This window comes from Ornithorhynchus anatinus, chromosome 10 (genome assembly GCF_004115215.2).
Source record: "Ornithorhynchus anatinus isolate Pmale09 chromosome 10, mOrnAna1.pri.v4, whole genome shotgun sequence".
Taxonomy (NCBI): domain Eukaryota; kingdom Metazoa; phylum Chordata; class Mammalia; order Monotremata; family Ornithorhynchidae; genus Ornithorhynchus; species Ornithorhynchus anatinus.
Genome location: NC_041737.1, coordinates 35,856,291 through 35,873,464, shown reverse-complemented (window position 1 = coordinate 35,873,464; position 17,174 = coordinate 35,856,291). Strand labels below are relative to the sequence as shown.

Here is a 17,174-nt window from a genome sequence, read left to right as displayed (position 1 = left end):
TGAACGAGAGAGACGAGTCAAGGATGACACCGAGATTGCGGGCCTGAGAGACTGGAAGGATGGTCGTGCCATCCATGGTGATAGAGAAGTCTGGGAGAGGACCGGGTTTGGGAGGGAAGATGAGGAGCTCAGTCTTGCTCATGTTGAGTTTTAGGTGGCGGGCCGACATCCAGGTGGAGACGTCCTGGAGGCAGGAGGAGATGCGAGCCTGAAGGGAGGGGGAGAGGACAGGGGCGGAGATGTAGATCTGCGTGTCATCTGCGTAGAGATGGTAGTCAAAGCCGTGAGAGCGAATGAGTTCACCGAGGGAGTGAGTGTAAATGGAGAACAGAAAAGGGCCAAGAACTGACCCTTGAGGAACTCCAACAGTTAAAGGATGGGAGGGGGAGGAGGCTCCAGCGAAGGAGACCGAGAATGACCGGCCAGAGAGGCAAGAGGAGAACCAGGAGAGGACAGAGTCTGTGAAGCCAAGGTGAGATAAGGTATGGAGGAGGAGGGGATGGTTGACAGTGTCAAAGGCAGCAGAGAGGTCAAGGAGGATTAGAATGGAGTAGGAGCCATTGGATTTGGCAAGAAGGAGGTCATGGGTGACCTTAGAGAGAGCAGTCTCGGTAGAGTGGAGGGGACGGAAGCCAGATGGGAGGGGGTCTAGGAGAGAATGGGAGTTAAGGAATTCTAAGCATCGATTAGAGATGGTAGACATGGTCCCTACCCAAAAGGATTTTGTAGGCTAGAGGAGGGAGACAAACATTAAAATACATTACAGATAGGAGAAATGGCAGAGTGTAAAAATATGTACATTAAGTGCTGTGGGGCTGAGGGTGGGGTGAAGTGCTAAAGAAGTAAAGATCTAAATGCACAGGCGACACAGAGAAGAGGGCGGATAAGGAAAATGAAGATTTAGTTGGGGAAGGCCGCTTGAAGGAGGCAGGACTTTTAGGAGGGCTCTGAAGGTGAGCGAGTGGTGGTCTTAATGTGAAAAATTAAGGTGGTTTTGTGACAGACTTAAATTTCATTACAAAGGAAGATCATATCATGGCACTTTAAGTTTATTGGATTTAGTTTATTTATCAGAGGAACATTAGTTTCAAGGAAATTAAATGATTATTTACAAAGTGAATGAGTTAAGGATGACATAAATCTCATAAAGTTACAAAACAAATTACTTCGAATTCAGAAAAAAACACAGCGAGCTGCACTTTTCGTAACTTCTTGAACTAAAATGACCCAGGAAAATATTTTTAAAGACAAAGAAGTACATTAATGTTATTTTGTATTCCAAGTGTAAAGTAACAAGCAATTCTGTTGTTATTAGGTGGCTATTTAGCTGATAGGTAATTCTACGTACACACTTTTTAATACAGACTAAAAGCCTTTAGTGAAAGCTGGGAAAACACCTACTTTTCAACTTTAAGAGATTAATGATCAAATTAACTCAACATGATTATCAAACAATGAAAAAATATACAATGACCTCTGATATTTTAGTGTTTTGCTAGGCAAAATACTAACACGTTTAAAAACTTCAAAACAAAACCAATATTTACTAAAACCATCAACTACAATGGTACTATTCCTAATGCTCATATGACTATTAACACCATTAAAACCTTATTCCAATAACAGTTATTTATCAGTTCACATCTGGCATTGCTGACTGAACAAATGCCTTGTCAAGAAGACTCAAAACCTTTGGCATGGCCCATAAGGAACACATCATATTCAAAGGTCAGTTTACAGAAACTCTAATGAATCCTTTACTGAATTAGATGATCTTTGGGTAAAGGCTTTATGGGCATGCACTGATGTTTCATAGTTTTGAAGTTAATGGAAGGCCTTCATACATATCAGCTTTTAATTTCAGCCAATCTGTAATTTTCTGCATAGTTGTTTTTTCCTGGGTTAATGTTTTCGCCGCCTTTCTCACTTTTTCTTCATTTCTCTCTAAGTACCGCAAGCCTTCCAACTGTAACTGGTCTAGTTTCTCATTTCGACTTTCATCCAGAGGTATGTCTTCATGCATTACAGGGTTAAACCGAAAATAGGTGTCTGATGGTAAGAGACCATCAAGCATTATATGAACTTCTGTTGAAAAAAAAAAAAAGAGAGAATGAAAATGCCAGTTAAAATTTAGTTTTTCCACAGTGACATTCTAGGAAATTCCTGCTTTTACTGAAACGTTTATGGACTGTACTTCAAATCCAAAACCCTTGCTCACTTCCTCCCTCATACTTTCATTATGACTTTGTGATCTAGTAGGCGACTCTAACTAAACCACTGACACCCTGGATATTCTTTCCCAGTGCTTAGTACAGTGCTAGGTACACAGTAAGCACTTAATAAATATTATTACTACTATTTCCCTGATGACTTGTCCTTGGAGTCCCTATTTCCAGTTTGATATACATTTTTTTTAAGAGAAGTTACCCGGACAGTCATTAATGATTGGATGATGCTGACCCAGTTACTGCTTAACATTAACGACACAATACTATTCAAAAAAGGAACAGAACATGTCAGATTAACTACTGTGAATGGAACACGCAGTTTGTGCTAATTAAGCCTTTTTCTAACTTCTAAGTAGGCTCAAAAGAGAAGGTCAGGACTCAGTAAATACTGATGACAGTGTTAATTGTGTAAGACCAGAAAACAATAGCAAAAACCATGAACTGTAAAGTGTTCGGTTACTATTATTACCACGTGCCTTCAAGTCGTTTCTGATTCACAGTGACTCTATGGACAGATTTTCTCTAGAACATCTTGTCTTCTGCCATAATCTAACCATTCTAATGGTCTCTATCGTCGTTATGGTCTCTTATCCATCTAGGTGCTGCTCTGCCTCTTCCATGGTTTCCTTGAACTTCTTCTAGCATTAGTGTCTTCTCTAGAGAATTAGTCCTCCTAATTATGTGCCCAAAATATGCTAATCTAAGTCGAGTCATTTGGCCCTCCAAGGCCACTTTGGCTTAATTTGATCCAAAAATCCATTAGTTCATTTTCTGGGCAGTCCATGGTATTCAATCATTCATTCATTTAATCATATCTCAATATGCAATATGTGTGCAGAGCACTGTACTAAGTGCTTGGAAAGTACAATACAGCAGTAAAGAGAGACAATCTCTGCCCACAATGGGCTCACAGCCTAGGAGGGGGGAAAAAGACATCAATACAAGTAAAAGCATCAATATAAGTAAATAGAATTATAGATATATACATATATTCATAAATGCTGTGGGGTGGGGAGAAGGGGGAAGAGAAAAGAGAGCGAGTCAGGCTGATGCGGATGGGAGTGGGAGCTGAGGAAAAGTGGGAATTAGTCTGGGAAGGCCTGTTGGAGGAGGTGTACCTTCAGTAGGGCTTTGAAGTGGGGGAGAGTGATTGTCTGGAAGATTTGAGGAGGGAGGGCGTTCCAGGCCAGAGGGGGGATGTGAGCCAGGGGGTAGATGGCAAGGTAGGAGAGATCGTGGCACAGTGAGAAGGTTGGCACCAGAGCTTCTGCTCACTGCATTCCACGGAAACTGCCCTCAAAGGTCACCAATGATCTCCTTCTTGCCAAATCCAATGGCCTCTACTCCCTCCTAATCTTCTTTGACCTCTCAGCTGCCTTCTACACTGTGGACCATCCCCAACCCCTGGAAACATTATCCAACCTTGGCTTCACTGACACTGTCCTCTCCTGGTTCTCCAATTTCTCTGGCCACTCATTCTGTCTCTTTTTCAGGCTGTCAGTCAATCGTATTTATTGAGCACTTACTGGGTGCAGAACACTGTACTAAGCACTTGGGAGAGTATAATATAACAATAAACACATTCCCTGCCCGCAATGAACTTCTGCCTCCCTCCATCTACCTGTGAGAGTCCCAAAGTTCAGTTCTGGATCCCCTTCTATTCTCCATCTATGCCCACTCCCTTGGAGAACTCATTTGCTCCCACAGCTTCAACAACCATCTCTATGCACATGATTCCCAAGTCCACATCCCCAGCCCTGATCTCTCTCCTTTTCTGCAGTCTCACATTTCCTCCTGCCTTCAGAACATCTCTAACTGAATGTCCTGCCAACACCTCACTCTAAACATGTCCAAACAAAACTGCTCATCTTCACACCCAACCCAGTCCTCCCCTTGACTTTTCCATCACTGTAGACAGTACTACCATCCTTCTAGTCTCACAAGTCTGAAACCTTGGCATTTTTCTTCATGCATATCTCTCATCCATCCCATATATTCAATCTGTCACAGGAGCCTGTCAGTTTTACTTTCTCAACATCTCTAAAATCCACTGTTTCCCCTTCATCCAAACCTCTTAACATACTGATATAAGCACTTATCCTATCCCCGTGACTACTGCATCAGCCTCCTCGCTGACCTTCCTGCCTCCTCTCCCCCCATACTTCACCCTGCTGGCCAGATCATTTTTCTAAAAAGCAACCCAAGAACCACCAGTATTGCCCATCAACTTCCACATCAAACAGAATCTCCCTACCGTCATCTTTAAAGCACTCAATCACCTAGTCCCTTCCTATCTTACCTTGCGGATTTCCTACAGCCTAGCCCCCTCGCTTTGATCCTCTAATGCCAATCTGCTCACTGTACCTCAATCTGATCTATCTCGCTGCCAATCCCTTGTCCATGTCGTCCCTCTGATCTGGAATTCCCTGCTCCTTTATATCTGACAGACCATCACTTTCCCTCATTTTCCCCACCCCTATCTTCCTTCTGCAAACACCCTGTAAGCATTTGATATTTACTACCCTCAGCCCTGCAGCAGGTATGTACAATATCCTTAATTTATTTTCATTTCTGTAGTCCCGTTGGGCAAGGAACATATCTACCAACTCTGCTGTATTATTCTCTCTCAAGCACTGAGTATACTGTTCTGCACACAATAAGTGCACAATAAATACAATTGATTGATTGATTGATCTGCAGGTTTGAAAGCTGGAGATTATTTTACTGAACTCCAACATGGGCACAGAGAGAAGGAATATCCTGAAACTTCAAAGAACTGGGAGAGAAGATTCTCCATCCTTCAATCCTGAATGGCTATAGGGATTCATTGGGGGGAAAACTGAAGGCCTGAGATTTTAAAGTGAGTCATATTAGAGTGTTAGCCCTGTGTTTATTTCTTAAATCTACTGAATCTTAAAATACTACTAGCATTTTGTGGCAATTAAATTCCATGAAAAATAATGTAACTTTTGAAAGGAATTAACCATCAATTGCAATATTTTGCTTCACAATGAGCTTATTTACAATATGGTAGGAAGATATACATATATTTTCTAAAAGGTGTCAGAGTGCTGTCAAAAATGTGTTTTTCCCCATAATATCCCTGTTAAGCAGAGGTATTGCCCCCATTTTTTATACCTGGAGAAACTAAGGCCTAGACAGGCTAAATAACTTTTCAAAGATTATCCTGCCAAGCTAGAACTTGGCCAGGTCTTTTGATGCCCACTTCTATGTAGTGATATCGCTGTGCTGTCCCACAAAGAGGACTCTAAGACACCTGGATTGTTCATTTCAAAAGGCAGCCTTTTATATTTATTCCAGTCTAAAAGCCTCCATTTTTCTCTGTGCATAATTGCTTGGAGTGTCATTGGCTGCTCCCAATTAGTCCACATCACAATGCAGTAAGGCTGGCTGAGCCCTGGAGGTCATTACCTCTAGCTTGCCTTGGGAGTTCTTAAGACCTTAAGAGCATCAGACTTGGAGCAATGCCATTTCCGAATCAAACTCAAGGTCCAAAATTCTGTCCCTGACAATGGGACCAGGACGCTTGGAAGAACCGTAGGATGGTTGCCCTTCTAGACATTCATCATGGTCTGGCAAGACAACCCTACCTTTCCTCCCCCTTACACGGACTTGATGTCTAGAAGATAATCCAAACTCTACATGAATCTCCTACTATCTTTTCCCTGGGGGAAAGAATTCCATATGCTTAATGCTGGCCATGTGAAGAAGTGTTTATGTCAATTTTGAGCTCACCAACTTCAAGCTTTAATGAGCACTCTCTCACATAACCTTCTCACCATGTCTCGATCTCGCCTGTCTCGCTGCCAACTCCTGGCCCACGTCCCACCTCTGACCTGGAACGCCCTCCCTCCTCAAACCCGCCAAACAATCACTCTTCCCCCTTCAAAACCCTATTGAAGGCACACCTCCTCCAAGAGGCCTTCCCAGACTAAGCCCCGCTTTTCCTCAGCTCCTCCCCTTCTGTGTCACCATAACTCGCTCCCTTTGCTCTTCCCTGCCCCTCACTCCACAGCACTTAGGTATATATGTATATATCTATAATTCTATTTATTTATATTGATGCCTACTTACTTCTTTGATGTCCATCTTCCCCCCTTTTAGACTGTGAGCCCATTGTGGGCAGGGACTGTCTCTCTTTATTGCTGTATTGTACTTTCCAAGTGTTTAGTACAGTGCTCCACACATTGAAAGCTCTCACTAAATACTACTGAATGAATGCATGAATGAATAAATTACAATTCCATGTGTGGCCATCTCACCCTTCATGATTTGCAGCTTTAAAATCTTCTTCCCACTCATCCTTTGCCTTTCCAAAGAAAAGAGTTCTTTCTCAGGTTTCCACCCTATCTCCACATAATAATGATGATGAAGGCATTTGTTAAGCACTTACTCTATGCCAAGCACTGTTCTAAGCGCTGGGGTAGATACGAGGTTATAATAATAATAATGATAATGTTGGTATTTGTTAAGCGCTTACTGTGTGCAGAGCACTGCTCTAAGTGCTGGGGAAGACACAGGGAAATCAGGTTGTCCCATGTGGGGCTCACAGTCTTAAACCCCATTTTACAGATGAGGTAACTGAGGCACAGAGAAGGTAAGTGACTTGCCCAAAGTCACATAGCAGAGTGGCGGGGGCGGGATTAGAACCCACAACCTCTGTCTCCCAAGCCCGTGCTCTTCCCACTAAGCCACGCTGCTTCTCTATGGAAGCTCTGCCATTCCTTTGACCACCAGGACTGCCCTTTTCTGTACCTTCTCAAGCGCTCATCTCCTTCCTAATATTCTGTGATCAGAATCCCATATAGAATTCCTGGTGTGGGCGTACAACTGCATTATATAGTGGCAATACTGTGCCTTTTATTGTGTTGTCTAAGCCTTTCTTCCTGATGACGCCCAGCATTTAGTTGGCTGCTTTGGCTGCTGTAACACATCTGACACGTCATCCTGAGGGCTTGCTTCACCATGACTTTGTTCGAAAGGTTTGCTATTTGAAAACCTAACTACGATATAGCAATGCCCCTGCATGTTTTAGTGAATGTTTTGTACAGTAACTTCAAAAGGAAGACAAAGAAGAAAGGAGAGAGAGAGAGGAGGGAAGTGGAGAAAATCAAAAGGGAGACAGGGAAACGGGGTCAGAGTTAGAGGAACATGGAGAGAATGTGAGAGAGAGGCTGTAAAGAGTTGAAAATATCTATATTTACTGACTGATTTCAATGTGCTGGGAGGGTAAACCACGACTGTAAGCCCATGGTGGGAAGGGATTGTCTCTCTTTGCTGTTGTATTGTACTTTCCAAACACTTAGTACAGTGCTCTGCACACAGTAAGTGCTCAATAAATATGAATGAATGAATGGATAATGTTACCTAACCTAAACAGGGTAAGGTTAGGATACCCAATTTCCACTCCCAATGTCCATCATTGCTTTTAAATCCACCTTTTAGTCTCTAGATCTTCTCAGAGTATCTACTTAGGAAAAATAACCCTTCTCTTGATTCCTGTATAGCTGAATAAACAATGCACAAAAATAGGATTGCCTAATAGTGGAATTTTGATGCATACAGATCACAGTGTTTTTCCTACTGTTCAGGTAGAATTATCACGTGGGTAGACATGAGCAAAAATCATCTTATTCAGATTCGCTGACTCTGAATTAGTGATATTTACTACTTTACCAGATGTGATTTTGATTTTTCCCCAAATTGCAATTATGTACATTTTTAAGTATCAAGTGTCACCCAAACATTCCTCACCCTCTTCCGAATAGGCACCCAAGTTTATGCCAAGATTTTTCATATACACCTACATAAACTGATGGGACTGCACAATCTTAGAATATAGAGAGGTATTCTCCAGAATGTTTAAACTGAAGCTAACCCACTTTTGCATCATCATCATTGGTATTTTTAGATCTTTACAATCAAAGACTCTGTCATTACAATGTTTATCAATCCCATATCCCATTGATTGTTATAGCCTTCAGAAACAATGGGAACTGAATGTAAGCCAGATCCTGGGAGTTTAAGAACAGTAAGACAAATTATATTTCTAAAACCTATCAAGCAACTGAATTTAAATCTCTATATTTATCCTAGAGCTACTGCTCTACTTATTGAAGGCAGAATTTTATTCTTTTTTTCTACTGAATTAGCTGACCAAATAAAGTCTTCTCTTATTTACCTTCAATTACCTGATCTTTGAACTTGTAAAATGTGACCTAAAGCATTCTGACTAGGTCAGTGCAGCAGGACATACTCAATCAAGAAGCTTAAGAGCTGCGTAATTAAAACTCGAACAGAACTCAAAAGGTTCTAGGTGCCAGGTTTCACATTAGGAGATTAAAAAGTACCTAAAAGAGAAAGCCAATAGGGGTTGGGGACTGGAAGAATCCAAGGAGAGAGGGAAAGTGAGGGGTGGCCTTGGAATCTGGCAAAGGAAGAGAGAGAATGATCAAGACTGACGAAAATCCAAAATTTTAAATACTTGGATCAAAATGACAGTTACCTCATTAGAACAGATGGATATTCCATGGATATTCAGTTTGCGAGCCACTGTGGTCTTTCAGTTTCACCCACCGAAGTACCCAGGTCCCACGACAACAACATTCAAACAGCATGACAATGTTTTAGGGATAAAAAGAATACGAGGACCAACCTTCTGTATCGGTAGCACTGCTGATAACGTGCGTCAGTTTGGTTTTTAAACTTGTGTATGTCACATTGGTTTTCCTGTCACCTTCATAACGCCCCGTGCCCAAGGACACGATACACTGTAACGGGACATCCGGCCAAAGACATTTGCACTCATGCATTGCTAAGGCAGCAGGGTTATTCAGAAGCAAGCCTCCATCCTGTGAATTCAAGGAAGAAAACACCAAAGAGATTTGGGAATGATTTGCTCTGTGGATTCGGATTTCAGATAAACAGAGTGAACTTTTCAGATGCAACATTCTTAGAGCAGGTTCCTCACTGATTACACCCACCAAAATTCAAGTCCATTTTCATTAAAGGGGAAATTTCTTTGCAGCAGCTGCAAAAGAAAAATAAGTGATATGAAAACTTATTGGCCCGATGAGAAAGGTTTCTTAATAAGCTTTCATTTCTGTATAACAAAAGTCTTTTGAAAGCTTCCTGGACAATTTTGCATATTTTGCTCAAAGCTACTGAAATAAACAGAACCCCTCTTTAAAGACACATTATCCTCTTTATGGCTAATTTAGAATCCGTCAAAATCGGACACAAGAGAACTGTTATTCTACCATAAAATTACATTTTAAAACACTGAAAAGAGGACTGCTTTCAAGTGAATTAAACTCAAATTTCATTAGACATTTAAAAAATTTTATCATGTCTATTACACTGTCCAATATAACAGTTCAGAGCAGGAAATATCGTAATGTATTTTAAAGCAATTCACCGATCTCACAGATGCTTGCGCAAAACAGCTCTACGTCACCTTAGCTTCCAAGTTAAATTCTCCAGAGGGAGCCCCCAAAGGATGGCCAAACTAGTGTTACTGAAATCTCTCAATCACACCTGCATATGCTGACCATCACCAAATCCAACATCTCTAGAATCTGCCCCTTCGTCTCCATCCAAATTGCTACCATGCTGATCAAAGCACTTATATCTGGCCTTAACTACTGCATCAGCCTCCTCGCTAACCTTCCTTCCTTCTTGTCTCTCCCTTCTCCAGCCCATACCTCATTCTGCTGCCCACATCATTTTTCTTAAAAAAAGATTCAGTCCACATCTCCACTCCTCAAAATCCTGTAATGGTAACCCATCTATCTCCAAATCTAACCACAACTCCTTGGCATCGGCTTTACGGCACTCAATCAGCCCTCCCTATCCTTTATTCTAGGTAAGCCTCAATGATCTACTACAAACCAGCCCATGGACCTAATTTCTCTAACGCCAACCTCCTCTCTAGACCTTGATCTTGTCTGTCTCACCACCGACCCCGTGCCCACTTCTTCCCTTCGGCCCGGAATTCCCTCCCATTTATTCATTCATTCACTCATGCATTGGATCATACTTAGTGAGCCCTTACGGTGTGCAAAGCGCTGTACTAAACACTTGGGAAAGTGCAGACACATTCCTGCCCACAACGAACACAGTCTAGAGTACAGTCCACAACTCTCCCTACCTTCAAACCCCCCCTACAGCCACATCTCCTCTAAGAAGCCTCCCCTGATTAAGCCTTCTTTCCCTCTATTTGCCTTCACTTCTGCATTACCTATGCTCTAGACCATGGGCCTGGGAGTCAGAAGGTCATGGGTTCTAATCCCGCCACTGCCACCTGACTGCTGTGTGACCTTGGGCAAGTCATTTCACTTCTCTGTGCATTTACCTCATCTGTAAAATGGGGAATAAGGCTGTGTGCCCCACATGAGACAGGGACTGTGTCCAAACCGATTTGCTGAATAATAATAATAATAATGATGTTGGTATTTGTTAAGTGCTTACTATGTGCAGAGCACTGTTCTAAGCGCTGGGGTAGATACAGGGTAATCAGGTTGTCCCACGTGAGGCTCACAGTTAATCCCCATTTTACAGATGAGGTAACAGGCCCAGAGAAGTGAAGTGACTTGTCCACAGTCACACAGCTGCCAAGTGGCAGAGCCGGGATTCAAACCCATGACCTCTGACTCCGAAATGCGGGCTCTTTCCACTGAGCCACGCTGCTTCTCTGAATCTATCCCAGTGCTTAGTACAGTGCCTGGCCATAGTAAGCGCTTAATAAATACCACAATTATTATTATTATCAACTGTATCCCTTAAGCTCTTGAGATTCACCTCACTTGAAGCTGCCCAGCACTCAAGTGCATCTCCTCTTACTCTGCCATTTCCCCTGTTTGCCTCCCCGATTAGACTGTAAACTCCTTGAGGGCAAGGGGCATGTCAACCAACTTTACTGTACTCTCCCAAGTGCTTAGTACAGTGCTTTGCACCTAGTAAGTGTTCAATACATACCATCTCTTGATTGATTGGAACTGGTTATAGACATAGGTGTTCTTCATTCTCGAAGACAAAACTACTAATGGTGAAATTCACTTATGGATGTGTGAGCATGTTTACCACTGAAGAGATTGCTACACAGTGCCCACCTAAAGTCTATTTGAGGGGATGTCATGTTTGAAGTTTGCAGTGATAGGCACTGGTTTGCTTTTTCATTCATTCATTCATTCATTCATTCATTCATTCATATTTATTGAGTGCTTACCGTGTGCAAAACACTGTACTAAGCACTGGGTGGAGTCAGCAAATTGGGTTGGGCATAGTCCCTGTCTCATGTGGGGCTTACAGCCTTAATTCCCAACTAACAGACACAGTCCTGGCCCAAATTGAGCTTGCAGTCTAGAGGGGGCCTCTGTCTCTCAATCCTTATGTAGCTTCTGCTCAAAAAGAACCACTGCTTTCTTGACTGCAGTGCCCCATGCTGGTCTTTCTGGGGCAACTGATTCCCAGTTTTCAGCTGTGATTCAGCACTGCCTGAGGCTTTGTTCTACTGTATCCTTAAAACACATCCCTGTCCTCCCGGGGTTTGGTTTCCCGATTTCAGTTGAACATACAGCAGCCGTTAGGGTATCCTGCTGCCATTTAACTCTACACGTGTCTCAATCCAGTGCGGCAGTGTAATGCTGGGAGACTGACTTCATTCTAGGACTTCAGTGCTGTGACCCTGGCCCGCCATTTGATGCCAAGGACAGCACGGAAAGGAAGCTGATGGCATGACAAGGAGTTGAACGTTGCATCGGTGTGCGGTCCAAGTCTTAACACCACAGAGAAAGTTGGGCAGTGCTACAACTCTGTAAACCTTAGGTTTTGCCTGGAATCCAATACCACACTGCTGACACACTGCATTTGAATGTCTCCCAAAAGATGTGCTACCCTTGATTTAGTTTGCTACTTCCTTATCTCTCATTGCAGCATTGATCAGTGTGATGTCTAGCGAACAGAATTGTTGGATGGCACTTAGCTTGCTAATGCCAATTTTTGTTGCTGGCGGATATATCACCTTGGTCTTGTTTAGACCTACCAGCCCAAAATGCCTGGCTAATTCGGCAAAGCAGGTTACAATCATCTGTGGGTCTTTTCAGAGGGCTACCCGTGATGGAAAGCTCTAAGCCGAAGCATCAAAGTCGAGTCACCGGTGCTGGGCAGCAGCAGCATGGGAAAGAGCCAAAGGCGGATGATCAAGGGATCAAAATGTTGATCAAAGACAGTGGCAGAGACTCGAGTTTTTACTGCCCGGAAGAAGGCAAAGGTAAACCACTTCCATATCTTTGCCAAGAAAACTCTACGCATACACATACCAGAACAACTTTATGACAGAGACGGGACGTTCTGAAGAGCGTGTGTCGATGGAGTCGCTATGGGTCGGAAATGTCTCTATGGTATTTGGAGAAAAAATCAAAAACTCACAGACTGTCACCCGCATTGAACGACTGTCCCCAGGACTCTGGATGATACCTGAAGTTTGTTAAGTTAGAAGGCTTTCCCAGAGGTTCAGATGCATAGTTAAACACCTGTGTTTAGTTCTCTTGTCGCATCTTCCAGGGGGAACTTCCAGGAGTGGGACTAGGCACGGTATACATTTCTGGTGTCCACCTCTATTAATAGGGAATAGATCAGACTGGGCAACCCTTGTGGCCTTGACCTGGACAGTTATGCTGTGATTAAGTAAGCTTAGAACTGTAAGTCGCTTCTCAGGGCAGCCAAAGCACTAATTAATTTCTACCAATTAACTTCAAATGCTTTGGCACAATCTAATTAGAAATATGCAGAGGTCTGCTGCTCCTGTGGGGTGGGCTACTGATGGGAGACGAGTTGCTCTCGGAGCAAAGGTTTCCCAAAGACTGAAGTGTACTTGTAATAGGCTTTATATATAGCACAAACCCTTTAGTACAACACATTCTGCCCCACAATGTACCTTCACTTCTTTTGTAGGTATAATAAGCATTGTGGCATTTGTTAAGTACTTGCTATAAACCAATCACTGTGCTAAACTCTGGGGTAGATACAAGTTAATCTGGTGAGACTCGGTCCCTGTCCCACCTGGGGCTCAGTCTAAGTAAGAGGGAGTACAGGCATTGCATTCCCATTTAAAAGATGAGAAAACAGAGGCAAAGTCAAGTTAATGACTTGCCCTAGGTCACAAAGCTGAGCACAGATTAGAAATAAGGTCTACTGACTCCCAGGCCCAGGCTCTTTCCACTGGGCCTTGAATGCTTGAATCCAGTTGTCCTTCATATTCCAAGATGAAGCTACTTATTGTGAGACCCTATTCATGAAAGCAAGTGTGGTTAAAGAAATCAATCTCTCTGCACTGCTTGCAGCCCATCACCAATTAATTTTCAACAGCCAACCTGGGCATGGATGTATTTACTTCTCTCTTTACCATTTCTGTCTATACAGTAACTGCTTGCATAATTGCTCTCCTTTTTTGCATAATTTTTCAACCCCCAAACTGGGGAGAGGCTACTATGCAGGAAATTAATTATAAGTGTAAGGGGAGCAAGACAAAAAAAAAGAGAAGAGGTAGAAGGGGAAGAGATGATAAAGGTAAGAGGGCATATCAGACAGACTCATTAATTAATTCATTCAGTCAATTGTATTTACTGAGCACTTACTTAAGCAATTTCTCTTTTTGTGGGTGTTCTGCTGGCCTGACCAAGAAACATGAAATCACTGCCGCTGGCTTCACAGCCAACCTAGTGCATTATGGGCAATTAACTTGTTAGGTTTTTAACATTTTGTACCCCTCTGGTCAACTTACAGTCAATCTCAACCTTTCCAGAAAGTGTTCCAGCTATAACCTCACCGATACTGACTTGTCATAATCCTAACATAAACTTCTGACCTGCTTCTTCCTGCATACCTCTTCACCTCCAAAATCGGTTTCCTCCTCACCATGACCTCTGGACCCTTTTGCAGGCTCCTCCTCTGCCTCTCACCTTCTGACAGTGGGGAATCCCTCAAGACTCAGTTCTGGGTCCCCTTCTATTCTCCATTTATACCCACTCCCTTGGAGGGCTCATTTCCTCCCATGGTTACAACTACCATCTCTACGCAGATGATTCCCAAATCTTCACCTCCAGCCTTGATGTCTGCCCTTCTCTGCACCCTTGCATTTCCTTGTCTTTAGGACAATGCTACCTGGATGGCTCACCCACACCTCATGTCCAAACAGAACTCATCTTTACATCTTTATCTTCCCCCTTCATTCATTCAATCCTATTTATTGAGCACTTACTGTATGCAGAGCAGTGTACTAAGCATTTGTTAGAGTACAAAAATAAACAGACAAATTCCCTGCTCACAATGACCTTAGAGTCTAGAGGGGGAGACAGGCATTAATACAAATAACTAAAATTACAGATATATACATAAGTGCTGTGGGGTGTGGCGGGGTAAAGAGAAAAGGGAACCAGTCAGGGCAATGTAGAAGGGAGTGGGAGATGAGGAAAGGTGGGGTGAGTCTGGGAAGGACTAAGTCTGGGATGGCCTCTTGGAGATGTGCCTTCAATAAAGCTTTGAAGGGCAAATGGGGGGGGGGGGGTTGTGTGTGTGTGTGTGTGTGTGTGTGTGACTGTCTGTCAGATTTGAGGAAGAAGGGTGTTCCAGGCCAGAAACAGGTAGTGGGCTAGGGGTTGGCAGCGAGACAGGTGAGATAGACACAATGAGAAGGTTAGCACTAGAGGAGTGAGTGTGCAGGCTGGGTTGTAGAAGGAGAAAAGGGAGGTGAGGTAAAGTTGGAGGGGGCAAGGTGGTAGAGTGTGTGAAAGCCTATGGTGACGAGTTTTTGTTTGATATGGAGGTGGATGGAGAACCACTGGAGTGTTTTGAGTAGCTGGGTGACATATCCTGAATGTTTTTGTAGAAAAGTGATCCAGGCAGCAGAGTGAAGTATTGACTGGAGGGGGAAGAGACAGGAGGCTGGGAGGTCAGAAAGGAGGCTGATGCAGTAATCTAGGCAGAATAGGTTGGATGGAGAGGAAAGGGTGGATTTTAGTGATGTTCTGAATGTGAGACCTACAGGATTTAGTGATGGATTGAATATGTGGATTGAATGACAGAGAGGAGTTAAGGATAAAGCCAAGGTTAAGGGCTTGTGAGACAGGATGGTGGTGCCATCTATAGTAATGAGAAAGTCAGAGGAAGGTCAGCGTTTGGGTGAGGAGAAAAGGATTCTGTTTTAGACACATTAAGTTTGAGGTGATGGGAGGAATTGCAAGTGGAGATGTCTTGAAGGCAGGAGGAGAGGCGATACTGCAGAGAGGGAGAGAGATCAGGGCTGGAGATGTAGATTTGGGTAACATCCACATAGAGGTGGTAGCTGAAGTCATGGGACTGAATGAGTTCTCCAAAAGAATGGATGTAAATGGAGAATAGAAGGGGATCCAGAACTGAACCTCCAGGGATCCCCACAGGTAGGGGGTGAGAGGAAGAGCCTGTGAAGGAGAGTGAGAATTAACGGCCAGAGGAGAACCAGGAGAAGACAGAGTCAGTGAAGCTAAGGTTGGAAAATGTTTCCAAATGGGGGTTGTCCACAGTGTGGAAGGCAGCTGAGAGGTCAAGGAGGATTAGGATGGAGTAGAGGCTGTCAGATTTGACAAGAAGAAGATCATTGGTGACCTTTGAGAGGGTGGTTTCTGAGAAGTGAAGGGGATGGAAGCCAGATTGGAGGGGTCAAGGAGAGAATTGGAGGAGAGGAATTTGAGACCGCGAGATGACTTGCTCTAGGAATTTGGAGAGGAATGGTAAGAGGGAGACGGGGAGCTAACTGGAGGGAGCCATGGGGTGAAGGGAGGGTTCTCTTTTAAGGATAGGGGAAAAATGGGAAGGTTTGAAAGCAGTGGGGAAGAAGCCATTGGAGAGCAAACTGTTGAAGATGGCCATCCGTTAAGGAGGAAAGAAGGGAGAGGGTGAGAGTTTTGATAAGGTGTGAAGGAATAGGGTCGGATGCGTAGGTGGAGGGGGTGGCTTTTGAGAGGAGGCAGGAGAACTCCTCTAGAGATACTGCTGGTACGGATGGGAGAATTGAATGGGCCAGAAGGGAGAGGGACTGATGAGTTGCAGGGGCGATTTTAGGGAGCTCACACCTGATTGTGTCAATTTTCTTAATAAAGGAGGATCACCTACCCAGTCCACCTCCTTCGCTCTTGTGTTTGAGCCTCAGAGCGCCGCTGGTAGAAATCTAAATATCAGGCCGACTTTGTCCACTTCAAGTTTATCCTTGCAGGGTTTAACTCCACCCTCTCCTCTGCCTGGCAAAACTATTCCTCCACCCTTATCGGCACCCAGGTATGTGGGACAAGGGTTGGGGGAACTGCGGGGACAGAGGGCCTGAGGAAGGAGTTAAATGTTTGAAACAACTGGTGAGGGCAAAGGGTATGGGTGTCAATAAGGATGGAGAAATAGTTTTGCCAAGTAGAGGACAACAAGGAGATAAGGCATGCAAGGATAAACTTGAAGGGCATAAAGTTGGCCTGATATTTAGATTTCAGCCAGCAGGGATCTGTGGCTCAAGCACAAGAGCGAAGGAGGTGGACTGCGCAGGTGAGCCAGGACTGTGGATTTTTGATGTGAGATCTACCAAGGGATAGGGGAGTGAGTGAGTTGAGTTCAAAGAGGGGGGGTGTTGAGAGTGTCTATTTGGTCATCAAGGGAGGGTAGTTTGGGTATGGAGGCTAAGTGGGGCATGATGAGTTCAGAAAATTGGATGATGTATGGATTTACCAGGAGGAGGTGTGTGGGAGAGGAGGCAAGTGAGGAGGTTGTGGTCAGACAGAGGGATTTCAGAGTTGGTGAGAGTAGAGATTGCACAGTAGTTAGAGATGATGAGACCGAATGTGTGTTCCAGGTAGTGAGTGGGTGAGGAGGGGTGAAGCAGGAGGTCAGCAGAGTTGAGGAGTGATA

The 17,174-nt window shown here is 43.7% G+C and overlaps 1 protein-coding gene across 3 annotated transcripts in view; it reads right to left on the bottom strand.

Annotated features, from left to right (window-relative positions):
• Positions 1–1,028: 1,028 nt before the first annotated feature.
• PNPLA8 (patatin like phospholipase domain containing 8) overlaps positions 1,029–17,174 on the bottom strand; it is a 75,136-nt gene continuing 58,990 nt past the window's right edge. For 2 of the 3 annotated variants that reach the window (XM_029073571.2, XM_039913199.1), the window contains 2 exons: positions 8,905–9,100; positions 1,029–2,085 (listed from right to left, as the gene is read on the bottom strand). In XM_029073571.2, the coding sequence (XP_028929404.1) occupies positions 1,811–2,085; positions 8,905–9,100 (471 nt within the window). In that variant the 3' untranslated portion in view covers positions 1,029–1,810. Of the gene's footprint in view, positions 2,086–8,904; positions 9,101–9,207; positions 9,280–17,174 lie in introns of those variants that run through there. The other variant, XM_029073572.2, reaches the window with a different exon arrangement.